We start from the raw sequence: 19,988 nt of genomic DNA, 5'->3' as shown, positions 1-19,988 counted from the left end.
GAAACCAAGGTTTATTGAACCAGTAGGAGATGAAGGCCACGTGAAGGTTGTTGGTGGAGGAGTGTAGTGCGGCGCAACACCAGTGATTCCGGCGCCAACGTGGAACCTGCACAACACAATCAAAATACTTTGCCCCAACGTAACAGTGAGGTTGTCAATCTCACCGGCTTGCTGAAAACAAAGGATTTAACGTATGGTATGGAGAATGATGTTTGTTTGCGAAGAACAACAGAGAACAGAGATTGCAGTAGATTGTATTTCAGATGTAAAAGAATGGACCGGGTCCACAGTTCACTAGTGGTGTCTCTCCAATAAGATAAATAACATGCTGGGTGAACAAATTACAAGTGGGAAATTGACAAATAAAGATTCATATACATATCATGATGATCACTATGAGATTTAATCAGGGCATCACGACAAAGAACATAGACCGCCATCCAGCATGCATCTATGCCTAAAAAGTCCACCTTCGGGTTAGCATCCGCACCCCTTCCAGTATTAAGTTGCAAACAACAGACAATTGCATTAAGTATGGTGTATAATGTAATCAACACAAATATCCTTAGACAAAGGATCGATGTTTTATCCCTAGTGGCAACAGCACATCCACAACCTTAGAACTTTCTGTCACTGTCCCAGATTCAATGGAGGCATGAACCCACTATCAAGCATAAATACTCCCTCTTGGAGTTACAAGTATCAACTTGGCCAAAGCCTCTACTAGCAACGGAGAGCATGCAAGAACATAAACAACACATATATGATAGATCAATAATCAACTTGACATAGTATTCCATATTCATCGGATCCCACCAAACACAACATGTAGCATTACAAATAGATGATCTTGATCATGTTAGGCAGCTCACAAGATCTAAACACGATAGCACAAGAGGAGAAGACAACCATCTAGCTACTGCTATGAACCCATAGTCCAAGGATGAACTACTCACGCATCAGTCCGGAGGCGGGCATGGTGATGTAGAGCCCTCCGGTGATGATTCCCCTCTCCGGCAGGGTGCCGGAGGCGATCTCCTGAATCCCCTGAGATGGGATTGGCGGCGGCGGCGTCTCAGTAACTTTTTTCGTATCGTGGCTCTCGGTACTAGGGTTTTCGTGACGGAGAGTTTAAGTAGGCGGAAGGGAAGAGTCGGAGGAGGCTCGAGGGCCCCACACCATAGGGTGGCGCGGGCCCCATGCTGGTCGAGCCGCCCTATGGTTAGGGCACCCTGTGGCCCCACTTCGTATCCCCTTCGGTCTTCTGGAAGCTCCGTGGAAAAATAAGACCGTGAGCTTTTGTTTCGTCCAATTTCGAGAATATTTGCTGTGTAGGATTTCTGAAACCAAAAACAGCAGAAAACAGGAACTGGCGCTTCGGCATCTTGTTAATAGGTTAGTGCCGGAAAATGCATCAAAACATCATAAAGTGTGAACAAAACATGTAGGCATTGTCATAAACTAGCATGGAACATAAGAAATTATAGATACATTGGAGACGTATCACCTGTGCTCTAAAGTGTTACGAGCATATACCAGAACGATTCATGTAACGATCATTGGACAACAGTAAAGATATCCCTGAGTGCTTTAGAAGAACCAAGGATATATGTATATAGTTTTGTATGGGGTAATGACAAACAAATCGTTGTAAGGTGTTGCACCGATATTAGTTTGGTCACATATAAAAATAGAATTTCAATCTCAATTAGGCTAAGTGTTGTTTAAAAGGTAGCACAATGAGCTAGAAGAAGTCTGCTAGATTTAGATGAGTTCTAAATATTGTGACGGATTCTACAAACGAAGGCAGAGTATGTCATTGTTTTAACAATGATTGAAGATGTTTAAGTCGAGGAGTTCTTTGAGAACTGGGTGTAGTTCTGATAGTGTCAAAACTTTGAAGCTATATTGTGTGACAATATTAGTGACATATTTCAGACCGCGGAATTAAGGTTCCACCACAAGACTGAACATATATGATTAATGCCGACTCATTTGGAAAATGAGTGATGCATTGAGACGCAAATGAATTGCAAAATACATACGTTTCTGAGCGTGTCAGATCCGTTGAATGAAACCTCTCCTGTGAGAAAAACATGATAAGCACCGGAAGGCCAAGGTGTTATATCTTTACAAATGTAAACTAGATTATTGACTCTAGTGCAAGTGGGAGACTGTTGGAGATATGCCCAAGAGGCAATAATAAATTAGTTATTGTTATATCTTAGTGTTCATGATAAATGTTTACATCCCATGCTATAATTGTATTAACCGAAACATTGATACATGTGTGCTATGTAAACAACAAGGAGTCCCTAGTAAGCCTCTTGTATAACTAGCTTGTTGATTAATAGATGATCATGGTTTCGTGATCATGAACATTGGATGTTGTTAATAACAAGGTTATGTCATTGGGTGAATGATATAATGGACATACACCCAAATAAGCGTAGCATGAGATCAAGTCATTAAGTTCAACTTGCTATAAGCTTTTGATACATAGTTACCTAGTCCTTCGACCATGAGATCATGTAAATCACTTACACTGGAAGGATACTTTGATTACATCAAACTCCATTGCGTAAATGGGTGGTTATAAAGATGGGATTAAGTATTCGGAAAGTATGAGTTGAGGCATATGGATCAAGAGTGGGATTTGTCCATCCCGATGACGGATAGATATACTCTGGGCCCTCTCGGTGGAATGTCGTCTAGTTAGCTTACAAGAATGTGACTAGGTCACAAGAGAAGACATACAACGGAATGAGTAAAGAGTACTTGTCGGAAACGAGGTTGAACTAGGTATGGAGATACCGATGATCGAACCTCGGACAAGTAAAGTATCGCATGACAAAGGGAATCGGTATCGTATGTAAATGGTTCTTTCGATCACGAAGTCATCGTTGAATATGTGGGAGCTATTATGGATCTCCAGGTCCCGCTATTAGTTATTGATCGGAGATGAGTCTCGATCATGTCCGTTCTCGAACCGTAGGGTGACACACTTAAGGTTTGATGTCGTTTTAAGTAGATATGGAATATGGAATGGAGCTCGAATGTTGTTCAGAGTCTCGGATGAGATCCGAGACATCACGAGGAGGTTCAGAATGGTCCAGAGAATAAGATTCATATATGGGAAGTCATTTTCCGGGGTTCGGAAAAAGTCCGGTGTTTTGCCCGGAGCTTCTAGAAGGTTTTGGAAGGACCGGAATAGTCCGGAATATTATGAAAGGTTCCGGAAGTGCCCGGAACGACCCGGGCTGTCTAAGGAAGTCCGGAGGGTTCCATAATACGTGCAACCACGTTGCCTTAAGGGAAAAGGAGTCTTTCCTTAATGCAATTTCGGAATTGGCAAAAGAGTCCGAGTAGGAGTAGGTTTTTGGAACCGGAAACCTGTCGGAACTCAGTCAAACTTGGGGGCAGGTTTATGGACGACCCAAGGGGCTTGGCCACCTATTTAAAGGGACCAAGGGGCACCCCAAGGGCACCTCAAGTCGCAGCCCTAGCTCCCCAAGTCGCAGCACCACCCTGCGCCCAAACCCTAGCTACTCCTTCCTCCTCCTTCTTCTCCCGCGGCGCTTGCGGCGAAGCCCTGCCGGAGATCTCCACCACCACCGTCACCACGCCGTCGTGCTGGCGGGATTCCGAGGAGGATCTACTACATCCGCTACCCGCTGGAACAGGGAGAAGGATGTCGTCATCAACACCGTACGTGTGACCGAGTAACGAGGTGCTGCCCAATTGTGGCACCATCAAGATCTTCTACGCGCTTTTGAAAGCGGCAAGTGATCGACTACATCCACCACAATATTTATCTCGTTAACGCTTAGCGATCTTCGAGGGTATGTTGATCTTCACCTCGTTGCTACCATCTACTAGATTAGATATTGGCTCGTTATTCGTTCTTGCGGTAGGAATTTTTTGTTTTCTATGCTACGAATCCCATCAGTTCTTCATCATACCCAAGAGGCTCTGCAAAAAAATATCAGAGTCAAATATCATTTGAGTTTGGCGGATTCGTTTGATTCTTTGGTTTCCGGATTCTTACCCATAACATCGGCGTTGAGAAGGTCCCAGCTTTTCTCCGCGGTAGTCATGTAGTTCCGGAGCCCATGGACTTCATTCTGAAGCTTTTGCAGTGTGTCACTGTCAGCTTTGCGCTTCAGTACAAAGTCCGCCTCTTTCTGAAGAAGTTCAGATTTCTTCTCCACCAGCTGCTTCTCCGCCTGCTCCCGCTTCTTGTCCGCCTCCGCAAATTTGGTTTCCAAATCCCGATAGGCGGAGCGCAGGCTCTCGAGCTCGGAGGATGTGGTGGTGAGGGAGGAAGATGCACCTATTAAAAGATAAATCAAAGATAAATTCAAAGTCGGAATTTGGACTAACGATAGACTAGGTCGGAGGCTTACCTTGGGCTTCTGCCAGTTGTTTTTCTAGCTCTGCAATTTTTTCTTTGCCAGCCTGGATATCCTCCGCCTGGCTCAATGTGACGCGGCGCTGCAGGGAAATGTTCTTGTTCAGCTCATAGTTCGGATTATTTTCCGGAGGCATTCACATTCTGTGTGTACGTTATTTCGAAGCATCATTGCCGGAAAGTTTCCGCCATGACGCTTGGGGGCTACCACGGCATTTTAAAAGTTTCCAGTTCATATTACTCTAAGTATCAAAACGCTAACTATCTCTAGTTTCCGCCTAGATACTTGGGGGCTACTAGGAATATCGGATTACCTTGCGCTTGACGAAGAGCTGGTCGAAGAAGTCACTGATTTCTTTCTTATGGAGTTGAATCTCGGAAGATTCAACATCCGCCTTCCCCCAAGCATTGCTCATCATGGAGTTTAGGAGATCCTGCTCCAGATCCCATTTCTCCGCCTCCGTCAGCTTGTGGAAAAATTTATGTGAATATACCTTTGAAGTATACTACTTTTCTAGCAATTTTAGTATACTACCTTTTTATTTATCTACGTTTGTCTACGGAACCGGGTATCCACGGATATCCAGCCCGTCGACACGGGTATGGAAGGTCGATTGTGTCCACGGATTTTATGGGGTGGATATCCAATAATTCATGGAGTGGGCATGGGCAAAGGATTTGCCCCGTGGATATTCGATGGATATCCGGGTAATATGTGGGACCCACATGACAGTGACACAGATGATTTTCAATAGTCTGGCTACCCCTCATTTATAATGCCCAAATCACCAAAAATCCTTAATTTAAGCATTACTGATTTTATACTCTAGTTATACCAACGGCCGCATCCCCTCAAAAAAAGAAAAAACCAGCAGCCGCATGTACTGGTACTGCACGAGCCAGGATAATCGGTAATTGCTCCGCCTCCTCGGTCTCCCTAACCTTAAATCGCTCAACCTCCCTAATCCAAAGATGCCGTCGGTTGGGAGAAACAGACGTGGGCGAGCGAGAGGACCGGTAGCAGCCAACACACTGTCTGCAACGGCAACAACCCGTCAAGGTACCCTACTAGCCTTGTTCAAATTTATGTTGGGAGAAATTGATGCTCGTTCCCGGCCTCATGATGTTGTTAATTCTTTTTCTTTCTAATTTCATTGCCTCATGATCTACTGATGTTATTTCCTAATAGGGACACTTGCAGCGGATGACTCGCTAGCAACTCCGGGCAGCGACGCTACACAAGCTCCTGGTTTTCCTCTTGCAAATCCAGAGTCGTCACAAGATAATGTTGATGTTGAGGTGGCGGTAGATCAAGCTATTGTTGGTAAGGGGTCTAATAAGAGAAAGCTTACATCTGATGTGTGGGTTGATTTTACAAAACAATTACTTTATGGGAAGAATAGACCTATATGTAATTGGTGTCACCACGATTTTGCCGGAGAATCAAACTCCGGTACAACACACTTACGGAACCACCGCAACACTTGCCCTGCTAGGCATGCACCATGGGCCCTAAAAACCAAAAATTGAAGTTGTCGAAAGATATTGATGGAAGTGTAAGTTTAGAGAATACTAATCTCAACCAAGAAGTGGTTATAAAAGAGCTTGCATTGATGATATGTGTGCATGAGTACCCTTTTTCAATTGTTGATCACTCTCGCTTCCCCAAGTTCTGCGGTTGTTTGCAATCATTGTTAAAGGTGGTGTCGAGAAATACTATTAGGGAAGATATTATGAATATGCATCAAGTTCAAAGGGATAGCATGGTGAAGTTCTTTGCAAATTTTCAAAATTGTGTTGCCATAACAAAGGACTTCTGGACATAATTGTTGATATATTGTTGCTTTGATACTCCTATGAATTGTCGACATAATTATTGTTGAAATGCTACTGAAATTTTATGGGCATGGATACCCATGGATATCCGGGTATCCAGCAGATTTGGATTTGGAGCGACATACATGCCCATGGATACTTTCGTGGACGGGGCAGAGCGAGGCTGATGGATTTGGGCATGGATCTGGTTTTGCTATATCCGTCCAAACCCGCTCCATTGCCATCCTTACAGAGAACGCATCCGAGACGCATATTTTGAGCGGCGTCTCGGCGTACAGCCGGACACTAGTCGAGATTCTCCAATTTGGGGGGAAATTAGGGGTCTGTTCGGTTTCAGAACCGGATGGAACGGAATGGAATCAAGTCGTTCCTCGGGGCGATTCCTGCGTTCGGTTCTGGGATGGAACGGAACCAACGTGTTCCTCAAAAGCGAATATTCTCTGTAGATCCGGAACGAGCCCGTCCGGCCGATTCGGTCGAACGAAGTGGAACGGGCTCTGTTATCGTGCAAATCCTTCTTCCCCGCGACCTCCTCTCTCTCCCCTCTCTGGAGCTCTCCGCCATGCCCGCCGCCCTCCTCGCCACCCTCGCCTCCTTCCCCGGCCTCCGCCATGCCCGCCGCCCTCCGCCACCCTCGCCTCCTTCCCCGCCCTCCGCCATGCCCGCCGCCCTCCGCCACCCTCGCCTCCTCGCCTCCTTCCCCGGCCCGCCTCCTCCATCGACGGGAGTTCGTCGCGCCGCCCGGCCTCCCCTCCCTCGAGCTCCTCCCTCTGCTCCGACGGTCGCTGACGCGGGCGGGGGCGCGGAGGTCGCCGGCGCGCGGGCGGGCGCGGGGTTTGCCGGGCGCGGGCGGGCCGAAGGTGGCCGGGCGCGCAGGTCGCCGGGCGCGGGCGTGGTGCGACCTTGCTCCTCTCCTGTGGTCTAAGATTGGATGTTTAGACTAATTAAATTAAATTAGGATCTAATTAATTGGGTGTTTATGGAATGGAACCATTCCATTCCATTCCACTTCATCCAAAAACCGAACAGATCCTAGAAGAATCCGGCAACAGTGGTTTCGTTCCTTTTTTTTTTGCGAATCAGGATTTCATTCATTCATCAGCATTTGCACAATCATGCTGGATGCAGTTAGCCAGGAAGGCCGGCACCTGGGAGACCCAGATACACTCCGGCATTGCACTAGACATGTTTTTTGCAGTTAAATGAGCTGCCATATTTGCCTTACGGCTTACAAAACGAAAATCAAAGGAGATAAATTCCTTGCTTAAAGCCTCAATATGATTTAGGATCGGCCAGATCGCAGCACGATTCTTTTTCCTGGTCTTCCAAAGCTCCACCAAAGTCATGCAATCAGATTCCAGGATAATCTTCATGTCAGTCCCTCCCAGGCAAAGTTTCACTCCTTCACAGCAAGCTATAGCTTCAGCAGTGAGAGCATCGGGAACAGACTCCAACCAGGAAGAAGCAGCCCGGAGGAAAACGCCATCAGCATTACGAACTACACACCCAGAAGCACCAACAAGATTGATAGCATCAAAGGCTGCATCAGTGTTAATCTTCAGAAAACTAGCAGGAGGCGGAATCCATCTCGCAGGCCTCTGCCTTGTCTTGGCGCCCAGAGGAGGTTTTGTAAGCAGCAACAAGTCTGAGGCGGTGTCGAGAGCCCACTTGCAGGCCTTCCCAATATTGAGAGGGGTCTTGCCGTGGCGTCGATTGTTCCTAGCAGTCCAGATCGACCACATGCCGCAGAGGATGGCAGTCACCTCATTAGCTGGGCAGATTTCTTTGATCAGGATGTCACTGGCCCATGTCAAAGGATGCAGATTAGGCAGCTTAATGTGGCAAAGGTCCTTGAAAACCTCCCAGAATTGTCTCGCCAAAGTACACTCAGTAAGGGCATGAAAAATGGTCTCATCTTTTGCACCACACTCAAGACAGGTGCTATGAACCTCCATATGTCGATTATATAAGACCTCACGGACCGGAATAAAGCCATTTAGCACCCTCCACCAGAAGCACTTGATTTTAGGTGGGATAGTAAGTTTCCAGAGGATCTTCCAAATCGGATTCGCCTCGCCAAAAGAGGGACAGGAGAAATCACTTTCATACTGTGAGAGAGTTCTATCAGAGGAGGCAAGAATCCTATAGGCAGAGCGGACCGAGTATAGACCATTTTTCTCCTCACTCCAGGCCCAAGTGTCCTCATCCAAAAAACCCCTTGGAATACGCTTCACAGCCAGGGCATCAGGAAGGAGAAGGTTTGCATGCAGGGCATCATCATCCCAAGCGCCCGACTCCACCTCAATGAGCTCCGCCACAGAGGAGGCAGTGGCACCTGGCTTCATACACATCGGCTTAAGACTGGGGACTCCAGGGATCCATCTATCCAACCAGATATTGGTGGAAGAGCCATTGCCAATCCTTTTGATGAGGCCCAGCTCAAGAGCAGACCTACCCCTAAGAATTGCCCTCCAAGTGTGAGAACAGTTCTTTTTCTTTCGAGCACGCATAAAATCTTCCCCATGGTAGTATTTTCCTTTCAGAACCCTAGCACATAAAGAGTCCGGGTTAGAGATCAGCCTCCAGCCCTGCTTGCCAAGCATCGCAGTGTTGAAGAGTTGGAGGTCACGGAAGCCCATGCCGCCATGGCATTTAGGTTGAGTCAAAGCGGGCCAATTTCTCCAGTGCATTCTCCTAGCCTGGCTATTTCCTCCCCACCAGAAAGAGGCTTCAGCCGCCGCAATTTTCTTGCAAGTGGTCTTAGAGAGGGCGAAGCAGCTCATCGCATAGGAAGGGATGGCTTGGACAATGGATTTAATGAGAACTTCTCTGCCAGGGGCCCCAAGGTTCTTCTCACACCAGCCACCCATAAAATCTCTCACACGGGTCCAAATCTTCTCAAAAGGCCCAGTAATATTCCTACCCAAGGCCGTTGGCAAGCCCAGGTATTTTTCCTCTAGCGCCTCCTTATCAATTCCCAGGCTTTGCAACACCACATTGCGTGATGCCATGTCGCAGTTCTTGCTAAAGAAGACAGCAGACTTAGATTTGTTGACCAGTTGACCGGAGCCAGCAAGATAAGTATCCAGAATCTCATGGATTCTGATGGCCCCCCTCTCAGTAGCTTGTGTGAAAATGATGCAATCGTCGGCGAATAGAAGGTGAGAAATCCAAGGTGAGTGCACAGCCACCCTAATCCCACGAGCCAGAAACATAGGCCCAGAGTACTTCAGAAGGCAGGAAAAACCCTCAGCGCACAGAAGGAATAAATATGGGGAAATGGGATCCCCTTGGCGAAGTCCCCTCGAGGGTAAGAAAGAGTCAGAGAGCCTCCCATTTAGTTTGACCCTGAAAGACACAGAGATCACACATTTCATGATTAGTGAAATAAACGGTCGGGCAAAGCCCAGTTTGACCATGATCTCCTCCAGGTAGGTCCATTCGATGCGGTCATAGGCCTTAGCCATATCAAGTTTGATAGCACAGTCAGGGGATTTCCCCTTCTTCCTCTTCAGGTAATGAATGCACTCATAGGCAGTTAAGATGTTGTCAGAGATAAGCCTCCCTGGCACAAAAGCGCTCTGCTCCTCAGCAATGATCTCATCCAACACAGAACGAAGCCGATTCGCAATAGCTTTGGAGCAAATTTTGTACAACACATTGCACAGGGCAATGGGGCGAAACTGAGTGAGATCTTGGGGATGCTTGATCTTAGGAATAAGCACAAGGATGGTGCTATTAAGGTCTCCAGGCATCTCACCACCATTCAGGAAGTCCAGCACAGCTTCACACACAGTATCCTTGATGACGGCCCAGTGCCTCTGGAAAAAGCCGGCGGTGAATCCATCCGGCCCCGGGGATTTGTTAGGTTTCATCATAAACAGAGACGTTTCAACCTCACCAGGGTCAAACGGTCTGCACAGGAAGTTATTCATCTCATTGCTCACTTTTCCAGGAACGAATTGAAGGATGGCATTCAGGTTACAATCATCCTGAGCTTTGAAAAGATTCTTGTAGAAGCTTTTCGCCTGGGATTTCAGCACATTTTGATCACTGCAGGTCGAGCCATCCTCCAAGGTCAGAGAATGGATCCAATTCTGCCTCACCCTCGCTCTACACTTAGCGTGAAAATAGCCGGTATTCCTATCACCAGCAGCCAACCATTGGATCCGAGAACGTTGGCGAAGCATAACCTCTTCCCTAGCCAGAAGCTCAGAAATGCGCCCAAGGAGGGCCTGTTCTTCCCTCGAAGGGCCCGAGCGCCAATTGCGTCTGCGGACGGCCTCAAGTTGGAACTGAAGTTTCTTCAGGTTGTTTCTAACAGAGCCAAACACCTCTTTATCCCATAACTGCAGGGAGCTTTGCATATTCCTGAGGCTGGTTTGCACCCCTCTCAACCCCGGGCCGCACTTAGCCCAAGCGCTGTTGACCTGCTCCACATAAGAGGGGTCCCTATGCCACATATTCTCATACCGAAAAGGCTTCAAAACTTTGTTTGGACGTTGTCTGGGCCGGCCAGCAATCTCGACCAACAGGGCACAGTGATCAGATTCAGAAGTTTGTAGGTGCTTAACATGCGTGGCCCCAAAACGTCGGAGGAAGCGGTCATCACCAAAGACACGATCAAGCCTTGCTTTCACATTGTCCCGTCCAACCTGTTTGTTGTCCCAGGTGTAGGGCAGCCCGGAGTACCCCAGATCAGTGAAGTCGCAGTACTCCACCGCTTCCCTAAAACCTGCCATTTGCCAGTCCTCACGCTCATGTCGCCCAAAATGCTCATCTTGGGCCAGGACCTCGTTGAAGTCTCCCATGCAGAGCCATGGCATATCTGAGACACTCCGAAGGAAATGCATCAAATACCAAGAATCTTTTCTGTTTTCACGGCGAGGTTCGCCATAGAACCCTGTGAAGCGCCACTCGCCTCCTCCAAGGTTATCATTACTAACAAGGACATCGATGTGAGATTTATTTTTGGACTTCAGTCTCACCACGTTGCCCGATCTCCACAACAGTACAAGGCCACCACTCTGGCCTTCACTGTCAACACCAAACGCATTCTCAAAACCCAATCTCCATTTCAGACACTCAGCTCGTTCTGCTGTCATCTTTGTTTCAGACAGAAAAAGCACTTCCGGACGGTGTCGCTCCGCGAGCACGCGGAGCTCATGAACTGCCTCGGGCTGCCCGCAGCCCCGGCAGTTCAGGCCTAAGATCATCATTGACCTGGGTGGGGCTGCACCACATTGGCAGCCACCACCGAAGAAGAGGTGAAGGAGAAGGCCTCCATCCTTTGTTTTTTGATACCTTCTGAGCTTGAAACACCACCAAGGCCAGCAAGCGATCCATCAGCCCCACCATGATCAACCAAAGGCCCCGTAATGGACAGGACCTGGGGAGTGTTGGCCTTCTCCAGAGCCTGCACTTTCGCGCTAACAGTACCAGACAGAGACTTGGCTGTTGTTGCTGTCTTTGTTGTCTTCCTCTTTCGGCCAGAGCCAGTGAGAGTCTTGTCTTTGCCGGGGAAGAGGGATCGGGCAACAGACAGACAGATATGGGCCTCTTGCCCACTTCCCTTATCCTTCATCGGGCTAGTAACTTCTTGTTCAACTTTGCTTTCAGCAGATAGTCCCATAGAGTGGGCTCGGGAGTCACTCCTCGTCGAAGAGCCACTCCAGTCAGAAGAAGCAGCAGCTTGACCAAAGGATTGTACCCTTCTTCTGTGTTCATCCGGCACCCTTAAGTTCCTGTCAAAAGGCAGTTTACCCATAGCATCCCTGTCTGCAGGGTTCTTGCACTCAAGTTCACCGTGGCCAATGAGACCACAACTGAAGCAGTACAACTGAAGCAGTAGAACGGCAGCTTCTCATATTGGAGATTAAATCTTTCATCATGACCATCCCTCCTGACAATTACCCAGCGGCGCAGAGGTTGGTCGACCGGGATAGCAACACGGGCCCTCAAGAAAGTGCCAGAGGCTTCCCCAAACTCGTCAACGTCCACAGAACATTGTTTATCAATTAGCTTGGCAATCTTCAGACCCTTCTTGTCGCTCGCCCTGGTCTTCTTGGGTCGTCTCTGACTATAAGTAGTCTTCCTCCTCCTCCTTCCCCTGCACGCCTCACCAAACCAAACCAAACCAAAGCACCGCCGAATCCTCAATCCCGCTTCCACAGCACGCACCTCGATCGCCTCCTCCTCCGCCCAAACCCTAGGCCGCCGCCGTCTCGCACCCACCGCCGCCCGCCGCCCGCCTCCTGCGTTGCGGCATTTCCACGAGCACCTCGCGCGCCTCTCCCCTCCGCGCCGCGGCAGTTCGGCGTTTCCGCGCGCCCTTGCGATGGCTCGCGGCCTACGAGCCATGGCCCGGGAGGCTCTAGACCTCCACACCGCCGGCCAGAACGACGAGGCGCTGGCCTGCGCCACCGTGCTCGCCCGGGCCAACCCGGACTCCGCGCTCGCCCTCAACCTCGTCGGCACCCTCCACGTGCAAGCCTCCAGCGTGGCGTGGAACGAAAGGGCCCCCGGCGACGACGAGGCTGCTGCGAAGTTGGAGGCGTCTCACCACCGCGACGCCCTCGAGGCCTTCTCCGCCGCTGCGCGCATCGCGCCCAACTGCGTCATGACCGGCGTCTACCGCGCCCAGGCGCTCACCGCCAACCAGCGGTTCACGGACGCGATATTGGAGCTATTCCGCGTCCTCTCGACGACCGACAACCACGCCGACCCGGCGGTGAACCACGTCGGGTACGACGTTACCGGAGGCAACACCGCCAAGTCGAGGAAGGCTGACGCTGTGCGCAAGGCCGGCGACATCATGGAGGACTTGACGCGCATGGTCAACAACGACGTTGTGCCCGTACAGGCCGCCAGGTGGCTCCGCGAGGACGCCACTGCTGATCAAGTGCGAGCGCGTATGAAGCTTCTCGCGGAGGCCTATCCTTACTCGATGCGCGCCCAATTGTTCCGCGTACACATGGAATTGGAGCAAGTCCGTGCCCTCGACCAGGGATTTCTCAGGAAGGGGCTTCTGCGCGGCGTTCTCGCCCTGATTTCTCAAGCGGCTGGTAACTTCGACCGCTCGCTCCTGATTGCCTTGTTCCACGCCAAGGTCTTGTTCGCCCTGGATGATTTCGATGGAGCGGAGAGAGAGTGCCGCCGAGCACTTCGCATCGAGGAGCCGATTGACCCCAGGTTCGACGAAATACCTCCTGCTGTATCTGTTCCCGGCGCAGATTACGAATCCAGAGTATCTTCTGTCAAGAGACAGCTCCGTATCTTGCTCAAGCGGATCATAGTTGTGGCTGCCGTATGCTGGAGCTCTATCCAAACCACGCAACAGGGCGACAGGGTTGACAGGGTCATATCACTGAGGATTGACAAGCTGAAGGAGCACTATGATGGAATCGACAAGTCGGCGGCCAAGACCATATCTGATGTAGTGCGCTTTCTCCAGAATCAGAGTTCATGGAGTTTCTTTGTTTGCCCCAATACCAGTTGTAATGGAAAAAAGTTTTCGGACACTGAATCGCTCTGGGTACACATGCGCAAGAAGCACCGAGATGAGCTCTGGGATAAGCTGCAGTCAGTCTTAGGTTCAGATCTCTATGAAAATGCAGCAAAGGATGATGATCACCCGTTTGATGCGATAACTCTTCGTCAAGATTCAGACAAGCATGACATCTTCCATTTACCAATGGTGCAACCTATGTTTGAATCCTTGCTCCTTTCACCATCTGTTGGAATCCAAGCAGAACCCCTTGCTGAAATGCGACAAAGGAAATGCACAGAAGGAGCTGAGATCATTGCGGATATCAAGAAGAAGCTGAGGATGTTGCCTAAAGATGAACTTAGCACCAAGGTCTGGCACTTTTACATCACATGGTTTCAGTTTAGCATTCTTCCTTGTTTCGTTGTTCCGCTGATAGTAATGTTTATCAGCTAATGATTGACGTGGTTTCAAACTGCAGTATGAGGAGTTGTGTTTCACAATACATGACTTGTGGCTTAAGTTCCTCAAAACTTCTGCTCTGGATCATCGTGAAGTCATCCTTCCCCTTGCGAGATCATTCCAATGGGTTCGTTAACATATGAAATGCTTGATTTCTCCAGCTACATTCTTTTTTTTTTGCTCAATTTCTCGCATCGTGTGCTAACTGATTACCATCTTTGCAGATACAAATGAAAAATTCGATTGCTCTTAGCGCAAAGGATCTTGGTAGGTTCATTGGGGATGCCGATATAGACATTATGCCTGCTGCCCCTGACAGGAATGTTTCTCTGGTACATGGCTCAAAACCCTCACACGCCAGCAATATTGACAACTCAAGTGGTGAAAACCTACAGACAGAAAACTTGCAGGTTATTTTGTTTACCTTTACGACTTGTACTGAAACTGTTTCTGTGGTACAGTTCCTAAGATGTGTTAATTTATCTGCTTAAAGCTGAAGCTAACATGGTGAAATTGTTTACAGCCTTTGTGCTCAGACGAGACACTTAAGGATGGTGAAAAATGTGAAGAAAGGTACAAAATAGGCAAACCCTTAATATTATGGCTGTCAGGTTTACTCTTTCTATAAAGTTCTGGTTACTTCTGTACTTGGCTCTGCAATGACTATCACCATATAGATGTCTTATTTTGATTGTCTGCACATTGCATGTTGTAGCCAGTAGACAGTATCACTGACTGCGATATTTACCTGTGCTTTCAATAAATCCCTTTAGTATCTAATGGTTGACCTGAGTTCAGTTATGAAAACGGCAACTGATGAATGGGAACTAGCGAGTCTCAACTAAAGAAAATAATTAATTTTAGAGTTCAGTTATGTTCTTCCTCAAATTTTTGCATCTGCTATATACAGATAGACTACAGAAAACTCAACTAGGCTGTTAAATTTCCCTCCTTTTTCTGAACTACGCAAGGAAGCTCACTGGTTTCACTAATGATGCAGTGAGGTTCATGTTGTAGATAGCAATTCTGAGACCATGGTAGACCAAAGATCTACGGATCCACCAATTGACGTTCTTGCAGGAAGTGCAGAGGTGGAACTTGAAAAAAAAGGTTACATCTAGACAACATCTCTTGCCAGCACCCAAGTGATCATTGTTGTTCTTTTTTCTATGTCAAAAGGAGATTGTAATTACATTACAAACCTTAAACACTAGTCCAATTTAGGCCCTCTCTCAGGGAAGTCTATTACAAACTATATAATCCTGTTAGCTTTAAAAAGCTGTACAAATCACCCCTTGACGTTTGTTTTACAATATAGTTTTGCCACGTTGATTGCTTATGTAACCACGACCTGTCATGTACAAGTTAAATAAAAAAAAGTGATATTTCTGTACTCTGTAAGAGTAGAATTACTATAGAATTCTGAGCAGCATGAGCGGTTTACATCTCGAGGTATGTTTATATATGTAGGAATTGAAACATTAGGAGGTTTTCCTATGGGACACTTTGCAGTTAGGGTCTGTTCGGTTTAGGCCCCAACAAGCCATACCAAATCTTGGGCGTTACCAAAATTTTGGCGCAGGTTTCGTCAGCCCTCACCCCGCCCACGGATTGGCAAAAAAGTGAACTGCGCGTGTGCAGGGTCCGCCGGGCTAGCCAATTTTGGGGCGTCCAACCAAACTATGTCCAAATAGCATTGGCTTAGAACCAAACGTGCCCTTAGTTCCAAAGGAAAATATCCATTCAGTCTAAACTCTTGGAAAATACTTTGCTTAAATAATCAAATATGTTCCTGTTACCCAAATTATATGCCTTTAAAAAATGAAATATGTTCTGTAATTTCGCAAATAGTTCTTACATGCTCGTACATGATATAGGAAGTTCTAGCCAATCTGTCAAGGAAATGGCAAGCACCTCCAGCTGTCAAAAAAATCTTAATGTATTCAACAAGATCAATGCGGATAAAGACCTGTCTATCTTGAGCCTAGTCATACGGGTAAGAGAAACTTGCATCTATTTATTCTATTTTTCATCTATCAGTTTATAATTTCTTATGTTTGCATGCAGTCATTGTGCAATCTGAAGCATTTCAGAGATGATTTTCTAACTGAGCCACTTGTATGGATCCCGTCTGCTGACAATGTCTGCATAGCTCAGCAATTTTATGAAATTTTCACTTCTTGGGAGAAAAATGACTACCACTTAACGGATGTTGTACTGACTTACATGAAGACCCTTCTTTGTGGAGTAGATTGCACCATTTTTTCTGAAAAGGTATACACCTTAGTCGCCATCTTGTATATATTTGCATGATCATTCAGTTGATTTTTTTAATTAAATGTTAGTTTACCACATGAAAGCAGAGTCTGGGATCCGATTTGGTTCTGATGTTACCTTCAGGTTATTTTATTTGTATGTGACATTTCTTAATATGTGGTGATTTTGGAGCTTTGTGACTATTTTTAACAATACATAGATGACAGATGTAGTACTTCTTACACTAGAATGGGAAAATGCTGGTACGTTGTGGTATATTCTTTGTTGTCTAAGCTCTAGCAGTCTTTGTTTTTGTTTGTTGAGTTATCTGTAAAGTATTGAACTAAAAGCATCTGTATTCTGCTTTAGTTCTATTTGATTATATGATGCACATTTGTGTCTTCACAAGGTAACCTTGTGAATCAATTTCCAGTTGCAGGTTGGGTCAAATTTTGCTTCTGAGATTGCGGCCACAATTCTCATTGGATTGCATATGTCAGAAACTTGTTCACGTTTTAGTTTAAACAAGGAGACGGAGATCACGTGCGGAGATTGCATATGCCCAACACATAATCTTTTTGGGATCAAATTCAATGTGCAAATGAGCTGCGAGTGTGGGAAGTGTTCTGGCGAATACCCATATACCGCACTTTTCCATAAACTTGATGCTGGTTCACCTCAAACAACAAAGGTATGCCGTATGCACTACATTTTATGTCTAGCCAAGGTTGTATACGTGGATAGCCAACAGTATTCTAGCAAGTAGGAGATGTTGACTAGAGGTTATCATTGTCGTTGTGCAGATCAAGTCCTTTGCAGAGCTTCCAGTTCTATTGGATGAACAGTTCTGTATGGACAACAAATGCAAGGATTGTGGAATTATGCTGAATATTGATCTGTTGCTTTCAAACACACCACATTTCTTTACAATAGGTAAAGTGGCTTGTCTCAAATAATAAGTTGCAATTTATGTAGCCATTTTTGTGGCAAAACAGAAAATGACATTCCAAATGTATAACTCTTGCCAGTTTCTGCAATACACCATATCTTGGAACCCCAGTCCAATATTACTACATGTGTACAATAATGAGTGTGACATGACTTCTTAACCTCGAATTAGTTTTCAAAAAATTGAATTGTGGAAAGACATATTTGTCTTCATATTAAGGTTACTGGAAATTTCCCGCTGTGCTGGTTCAAGAGGCTGTTGCTGGATTTACAAATCGACATAGCTTGCAGTAGTTTGCACCAAAAATATTAATCATGATGCTTTATTTTGCTATTATTTTGCAGTTTTGAACTGGCTTGGTGGCAGTGAAAGCCAGGACACACTCTCTGAAGTCCTGGCTGGCATCACGTCACCTGTTGACACTGGATTCTTTTGCAAAAGTGCCGATTCTTCAACTATGTATACTGTCACCTCCATGGTACGTCCACAGCAAATTGTTATTTTCTCCTAAATGGATTGTTAAAAGAACTGAACAAATACTTCTATCAGCTATTTGGTATTGGTTGATACATTCATTGACCTGCAAATTTACAAGTTATGTTGATTATTGTTACTTCTTCCTTGGCTGTGGTTCGATGCTACGTCAATTTTGAGATGTGCCCGATGCTTCTCATTATCAGCATAAATGTTGTGTTATACTCACAAATGGAGAGGAACCAAGTTTTTAATTAGTGTAAGATTGAAGCAAGGCTCCTGTTATTGTGGAATGAAATGGAGCACGGTACTATATGGCACTGCCACCAGGTTCAAACTGACTAGGTTACCTTGACAAGGCATTTCTGCTATTTCTAAAGAATTGGATAATGGGTTTGACTATGATACGTCATAACTGAGTTGGTGATATCATATAATTGCTTGAGGATATGTTTGCAAGTTGTCAAATCGGTCCCATCTGTGGTATACGTTCTCCTGTCTACTTCATAGATATCAAAATATTTGAGAGATTCAACAGAAGAATTTTGACAAGAATCAACAGCATGTGTGATCCTAATGTTGCTAAGGTTTTTGTTAAAACTTCCAATTGATTGAACATTGGAGAACTATCATATGTAGGTAACCTGTTTGAACCTTGTAACCTCTGCTGCTCTCACACGTATATCTTGCAATATTTTCCGTCTCTTCATATATAATAGGAAATGGTCTCATGAAATCACATGGAGTGTTTGCAGAACATAAGCTGGAGTAACCCCTTTGTGCCCCTCTCTCTCTCTCTCTCTCTCTCCCTCTCTCTCTCCCTCTCTCTCTCCCTCTCTCTCTCCCTCTCTCCCTCTCTCCCTCTCTCCCTCTCTCGCTCTCTCTCTCTCTCTCTCTCTCTCTCTCTCTCTCTCTCTCTCTCTCTCTCTCTCTCTCTCTCTCTCTCTCTCCCTCTCCCTCTCCCTCTCCCTCTCCCTCTCCCTCCCCCTCCCCCTCCCCCTCCCCCTCCCCCTCCCCCTCCCCCTCCCCCTCCCCCTCCCCCTCCCCTCCCCCTCCCCCTCCCCCTCCCCTCCCTCTCCCTCTCCCTCTCCCTCTCCCTCTCTCTCTCTCTCTTCTCTCTCTCTCTCTCTCTCTCTATGTTTTACTAGAGTCAGGCTCCAGCTGCTTTGAGTTTACTACAGGCGTACTGTAAGGTTGGTTTAATGCTCTGGTTACTTCATTTGCCTGCTTATATATGTGAGGATATTCATTGCTTGCAAGTACAATGCAACTTAGCATCCATCTTATGCCACATCGCAATCTTAACTCTTGCAGGTTTGCTGTGCTGATGAGAGCTATTTCTGTTTTGCCCGCGACAACGAGGACAAGTGGCTCATATATGACTTCGAAACTGTCGAGGTAAGTGACTCATGAATCCTCAGTATTCTATCTTGTAGCCATTTGATTCTTACTTCTGGATTTGTTGATGTGAACACTCTCCATGCAGACAGTAGATACTTGGGAGCATTTGCTAGAACGTTTCAAGGACTGCAAGCTCCAGCCTCAAGTTCTATTTTTCGAGGTCATCAAGTAGACTGATGTATAGCTTTGCAGAATGCAAACCTCTGTCAGACGATTAGACCCAAATTTCGACCGATTTTCTTACTACTTGTTGTCACTATTTCTGTGTTTCTCGATTATTTGATTTCTCCATGGATTTATATTTTGCATTGATCTTTGTGATGTTTCTCTTTGGAACTGATGGATTATGCTTTTCGGCCTAATGCCCCATATAATGGCACCACGTCGTTTTATCTTAGCTACTTTAGCTCTGAAAGTATCATAATAAGGGATTATGAAAACAGGAATTAGGAGCGAAACCAGTGGAGGACTGGGTCATTCTTGTTGCGGTTTTTGTTTAAAACAATGCAATTTCCTTTTACAGATCTAAGCATTCAAGCAAGGAAATAGATACCACACTATGATCCTACTAGCGTAGAAGAGAATGTTAATAGAGGAGTTGGGTGCAAGAAGTTCCGTCTTGTCCGGGTTTATCAGAATTAGTATGTATACTCGATGCAGCTTTCAGTTGGGTGCATTTGTTTCTTTTTGAATCCTGATACATTCCGATGTCT

General features: G+C 46.5%; 1 protein-coding gene and 1 long non-coding RNA gene across 2 annotated transcripts; both read left to right on the top strand.

Moving 5' to 3' along the window:
• Positions 1-14,497: 14,497 nt before the first annotated feature.
• On the top strand, positions 14,498-15,305 carry LOC127321450 (uncharacterized). Its single transcript, XR_011745958.1, has 3 exons — positions 14,498-14,605; positions 14,719-14,768; positions 15,196-15,305. It is a non-coding gene; the product is annotated as an uncharacterized lncRNA (long non-coding RNA).
• A 793-nt stretch (positions 15,306-16,098) lies between these two features.
• LOC127321452 (uncharacterized) lies at positions 16,099-18,682 on the top strand. Its single transcript, XM_051350494.2, has 6 exons — positions 16,099-16,191; positions 16,263-16,469; positions 16,885-17,142; positions 17,255-17,384; positions 17,745-17,878; positions 17,950-18,682. Exons 1-6 carry the CDS (start codon positions 16,099-16,101, stop codon positions 17,965-17,967), a joined length of 840 nt encoding a protein of 279 aa, XP_051206454.2. The 3' UTR covers positions 17,968-18,682.
• Positions 18,683-19,988: the final 1,306 nt, after the last annotated feature.

Source organism: Lolium perenne, chromosome 5 (assembly GCF_019359855.2).
Source record: "Lolium perenne isolate Kyuss_39 chromosome 5, Kyuss_2.0, whole genome shotgun sequence".
NCBI lineage: Eukaryota > Viridiplantae > Streptophyta > Magnoliopsida > Poales > Poaceae > Lolium > Lolium perenne.
Note: the sequence above shows the minus strand (reverse complement) of the source record. Positions and strands in the feature narration are given on the sequence as shown.